This window comes from Coptis chinensis, chromosome 2, assembly GCF_015680905.1.
Source record: "Coptis chinensis isolate HL-2020 chromosome 2, ASM1568090v1, whole genome shotgun sequence".
Lineage (NCBI taxonomy): Eukaryota > Viridiplantae > Streptophyta > Magnoliopsida > Ranunculales > Ranunculaceae > Coptis > Coptis chinensis.
The window spans coordinates 53,172,082-53,177,967 of record NC_141457.1 but is presented as its reverse complement, the minus strand read 5'-3'; the positions used below and the strand labels follow the sequence as shown (position 1 = coordinate 53,177,967).

Below are 5,886 nucleotides of genomic sequence, written 5' to 3'. Positions count from 1 at the left end.
GTATGTGATTGAGAGAAAAGTTTATGCGTATGTTCTTCGAAACTTGCTAAAATTCACAAAAACTAAATTAATATCAGGGTCAAAGTAACATCCATTCACTTTATCCTCAATTCAAACCCAATCACAGTAAAATACAGTTTGAGTGAAGTCAAAGTAGTTCAACTCGAGAATTTGTCTTATGACCCCATAATAGGTAGCTTCTTCATTGATAAGATTCCTATCTTTAGCACTCGAGCAAAAACTGGTCATCGCGTTCATTTTAACTCCGGAATTCTGAGTTGTCTTGTTAATTTCCCATTCAATAGTAGAAAACACATATCCACTTGCTTGATAGGAATTATAAAATGTTGCTTGAAAGTGCGGACCATCAGCAAATCTCTTGATGACAGACATCTCACTGTTTTCAAGCTGTCAAAAAACCCAACATATATATGATATTAATTGAACAAAACTACCTAATATTAATTGAACTTTAAATGTTGAATTCGGTGTCAAGATGTTTTACTTGTTGCCTTAACCAAAAAATAAAACTCATCGGATATTCTTTTTTACGTTTATGATTCTTTGGATTTGAATCCATTGACGATGCTTGGTATTTCCTAAATAGGAAACAAAACTAATACAAGTCAAATATATGCCTCCCCACTACGTAGTCACAAATTAAGATAACCTTGACTAGTTATAGTTACTTTCTCCATGGAATCGCAACTTTTGAACATTGAAGCACCCATTTTCGCGACTTGTTCATATTGCACATTAGTTAGTGTATGTACACCTTTTTTGTTAAGGGGTTTTTAAACACAAATTCACCATCATCATCAATATATCTCTCCTTGCCTCGCTTTTATGGCTTCCCTTTGAGCCATTAGGCATGTGCTCCATGCAAGTACATTATTGATTCTTCAATGACATAACGTTCACAATACAACCTTCCGGGGGTGTGCGGATTCTTTACATACTTCTTATAAGATCTCAACATCTTAAGACATGTCATCACCAAAATATTATTTATAACCAATAACAAAAATAAGCATGATTTGCTCAAAAGACTTACCGCTAAAAAATGTACATCCACTGACTCCAAACTGGTCCACAAATTTCTGCTTCTTCCTCCAAATGCACAACAAGGTGTGTCATGATAACAAAGAACGAAGGTGGAAAATATTTCTCAAAGACACATAATGCTTCGACTACTCTTTCTTTCACAATACGAAGCTCATCATGGTAAATTACTTTAGAGCAAAGGATTTTAAAGAATGTTGACAATTGCCCAATAGTTACACGCAATGGCTTGTGTTTTTTAAAAGCATGCATTAGCAGTAATGGTAATAATTGTTGCATCAAAATATGATAATCATGTGACTTCAGTCCTTTCAATTCAAAATCTACCCTGCTTGCACGTCGCTTCCAATTAGAGCTATATCCAATAGGTACCTTCAAAGTGGACAAAGTCTCTAAGAAGAGTTTTTCTCAACCGGGATAGAGCAAACTCAGCCTTTGGTAATAGTAACTTATCTCCGATTCTATGGGCCACAAGTGTTTGCTTTTAATTTTCATCTCTTTCAAATCTAGGCGTGCTTTCAACCCATCTTTACTCTTGTCCAATTCCATAATAGTTGCAATGAGATTCTCCTCGACATTCTTTTCTACATGCATCACATCCAAATTGTGAAAGACACACAAGTCCGTGCATTATACAAACATTCAAATGACAATGACACATGATAAATCATATTCAAAATATTGTTAAAACATTACTTGCCTCCCAATATGGCAACTTAGTTAGAATTGAGCATTTGGTCCACGACTAGGACCATTATCCGGTGCCCCTTTCCATACACCGTTTCAAACCCTTCTACTATGCTCAACACCGAAAGTACCGGTCAATCGGGATGGAGCAGTCTCAAGTTCTTCCTTTCCATCAAACGGTTTCTTTTGATGCCTAAAAGGATGATCTTGAGGAAGAAATCTTTCGCGGACCCATATATGCAGTCTTAGACCCATGTTTCAATCTAATTGAACACGTATTTTCGCACAAACGGGACAACCACAAGTTCCACCAATTCTACAACCGTAAAGCATGCCACGCGCTAGAAAGTCATGAATAGCCCATAATAAAACTGCTTTCATGGTAAAAGTAGATCGAGTATAAGAATCATAACATGGAGTGCCCGTGGACCACAACTCTTTCAACTCTGCAATCAAAGGCTGCAAGTAAATATCAATGTTTTTCCCTGGACTACTCTTCCCGGGTATCAACATAGACATCATAACAAATTGCTTATTCATGCAAAGAGATGGAGGTAAGTTATAGGGAACAACCATAACAGGCCAACAAGTATGAATTGCTCTGATGAGAAAAAGGATTAAACCCATCCGTTGCAAGTCCTAGACGGACATTTCGAGGCTCAAAAGAAAACTCCGGATACTTAGCATCAATTGTACTCCAATTAAGAGAGTCGATTGGATGACGCATTCTATTTTCATCGACAACCGCCCTCGAATGCCATGTCATTTGCTCCACAATCCAAGGAACACTACAAAAACATAAATATCTTAATTGGCTATGTGTTAAAACCAAATGGAAATGTGTTATAAGTATTTAAACAAGAGGGTTACCTATACAATCTTTGCAACCTCGGTATCAAAGGGAAGTATCTCAATACTTTATTTGGTACGAAGTTTTTCTTCTCTAAGAGATCAGCACCTTTTTCATTCTTCCATCTACTTACACCACATCTTGGACAACATTGTAGACTTTCATCATCTTTCCAATATAATATGCAGTCATTTGGACAAGCATCTATCATCTCATACTCCATACCTAAGGACTTGATCAATTCTTTGGCTTCAGATGTCTTCGTTGGTAAGGTATTATCTTGGGGAGAATTCCTCTTAGAGTGTTCAATAGATCGGTGAAACAGTTATCCGACAAACTGATGTTTCGTCTTAAGGTTAACCGGCTCAATATTCTGAGATAACCGTTTGATTGTTCCTACAAGATGAATAAATAGGTCTCTTCACATCTTCCCATAAATTGTTAAACTTCATTTCCTTCCCTATATCATTTGGATTTTGATGACAAGTGGTACTCATTATGAGAATTTGAATCATCGTCCAAGCTCATCTCATCTACATTTCGATCTTCATCTGAAGTACTCCCATCCATGGACTCATCCAAACCATCAAGATGAACATATCCTAACTCTTCACTAACTAAATCAATGTCTCGAGAATAGCCATCTTCATATTGGCTATGGGAGGAAGGACCAACAGTCTCAACATTGATTGCATCTTCTTCAAATGATTCCCCATGAAAATACTATGTCGATAGGATGGGTCTATTCCAATCTGAATTAAATGGTCACCACTATTTTCGGATCAACCCTTCCACTCACATTACGACACCTCACACATGGACAAGAGCACCAAGTTCCTTTTCCTAATCTATCGGTCATGAACTTTAAAAAGGATTCAAGTCCATCCAAGTATTCATCGCTATTCAATGGTGCCGACATCCAATCTTTGTGTGGTGGTAATAAAGCCATTCCTTTCACACATAAATGACTTTGGTTTGTGAGATTTATTCGCGTGCCTATTGAGGACACAAAAGATGTGTTGTAGTGAGGATACAAAAAAGATGAAACAGACCGGACACTCTCAAATTAACAGATAAGTGGACATAATAAATGCATTATATAACAAATAATATCAAAGGACAACAACGATATCAACAATCATAGTTGTTGGGTATTAAATACAAAAAGGTGGCCATAAGCGTAAAGCTATAATCAAATCAAGTTTATCAATAGCAGCCTTCAAACTCAAAAACACTAACAAATGTCAAAAGCGGGGAGACAAACAAAGACTACTAATATGTATGGAAAACTGTGTATCCCCGACTTCCCCCCAAGAGATAGTCCCTCATTGATCGACTGTTTGATAAGTAACTAAGTAAGCCTTGCCATATCTTCAAAAATATGAGTTTGTAAGTGTCCCAAATGACAAACCTCGGCTTTTAGTTATTGGATCATGCCTATTTAAGCTGTGCAAGGCCCTCAAACAATTCCCTTTCTATGTTCTATCTCTTCTATATATGCACTCTTTGTAAACATTAAGCAACAGACTATGTTGTTATGAAAAAAAAACTTGGAAGAAAAGTTATCACTGGGTTCTTGGCAAGTGGATACTCTTGGGCACTCATCCAACTAATAATATTACTATCAGTTCTCCTACAAAATTTCCACAACACAGTCCAATACCAACAAGAGCACTTCACTTCTATGGTATAAAGACGTAAGAAGGGAAGCAAAAAAAGTAGTAGAGCAAAAACAAAGTCACTTCACTATTTTGGCAAGAGGACTCTGGCCAAGAATATGGTACTAAGGGAATCACCCAATTCAATGGGCACTAGTAGTAAACATGTCGTCATTGTCATGGATGCGCTTAAGGAATTCTCATACGAGACCCTTCAATGGGCCCTCGACCATGTCATTGGCATTGGCATCGATTATTCAAAAATACCTAAAATATTTACAAAAGCATCACTCATTCAAAAATATTTCTCAAATCAATGTTAAAATTCAGGTAAATAAGATAACTAAATCAAAATTATTCAAATCAACAAAATCAATGAATTTAACAATTCGATTTGAGGAGAACAGAAAATATAATGATAAAACTAGGGTTTCTAGTTAGATTTGAGGAGAATGAAAAATCACCTTATTGAGTAAAACACCTTTGACAACGAAAGAGAGTGGAATCGCCTTAATCTTTTTTCGTAAATCACCTTTGAGTAAATCACCTTTCTGAGAAATGAAAAAAAGAAATGAAATGAAAAAAGAAAAAAGAGTTCGGTGGTTTTTATTTCGTTTTGGGCTGTTTATATTGGGCTTTTATTTTTTAAGTATTTCAAACAAAACAATAAACGAGACTTTTTGTAATATAAACGGCGCTGGTTACGGGTCCAAAGATTCGGCGCTAATGTTCGCGTCTTTTAACCTGTCTTTTATTAACCAATCTGGTGTAGTGCACCCTACCAATGCCCACACATTGACCAGCTGATTCAAATTCTTTTCTCCCAGCTAATAAGGGAATCTAAAAAATAAATTTTCCATTAATGCCTTAACACACTTTTAGCCATGTGTTTAATGCTGAGAACAAAGGTCCATTCCCAGTTTCCATTTCCATTTCTTCTCTTCTTAACATTTCTGAATCACCTCTAAACATCTCCGTCTCTAAACAACTATCGAAGTTGAAAACTCAACAAATATGCAGCTTATAGAAATAAATCTCATTTCAGCACAAGAACTCAAAGGCATATCTACAGACATGCAGACATTTGCAGTTTTATGGATTGATCCAAAGGTGAAGCTCATATCAGGTATAGATGTCACAGGGCACATGAACCCAACTTGGAATGACAAGTTTATTTTTCATCTCCAAGATCAGACTCTCCACAACCCCAACTCCACGTTGGTGATCGAAATCTACGCTGCTCGCTGTTTCTTGAAGGATAAAAAGATTGGTATAGTACGTATATTTCTTGATAACTTGATTGCTTCAAGTAATCGATTTCATGAAGGAGTTCAAGGCTCATTTCAAGCTTATCAAGTTCGACGTCCGTCTGGTAAGCCTCAAGGGATAGTGAACATTGGAGTGATTTACTTAGATGAGAGGCGTGATAAAAATGTGATAAATGAATCTGTGATGCTGAGTTCAGCAATTGGTCATAGAGAATTGTTGGGAAAATCAAATTCTAAGGTAACTTGCTGTGTGGGTTGTTTGAAAATTGCTTCCAACTTGATGCCAAAGGAAAGGAAGCCAAGGAAGATATATCATATGGGCTCAAGAAATAAAGGTAAGGTACTAGAATTGATCATTTGA

The 5,886-nt window shown here is 36.5% G+C and overlaps 1 protein-coding gene across 1 annotated transcript; it reads left to right on the top strand.

Annotated features, from left to right (window-relative positions):
* Positions 1-5,271: 5,271 nt before the first annotated feature.
* LOC147516565 (protein SRC2 homolog) lies at positions 5,272-5,886 on the top strand. Its single transcript, XM_086593316.1, has one exon. It carries the CDS (start codon positions 5,272-5,274, stop codon positions 5,884-5,886), a length of 615 nt encoding a protein of 204 aa, XP_086449442.1.

Coding starts and splice junctions, on each gene's coding strand:
- LOC147516565 (XM_086593316.1), top strand. CDS start 5,272: ATGCAGCTTATAGAAATAAATCTCATTTCAGCACAAGAACTCAAAGGC.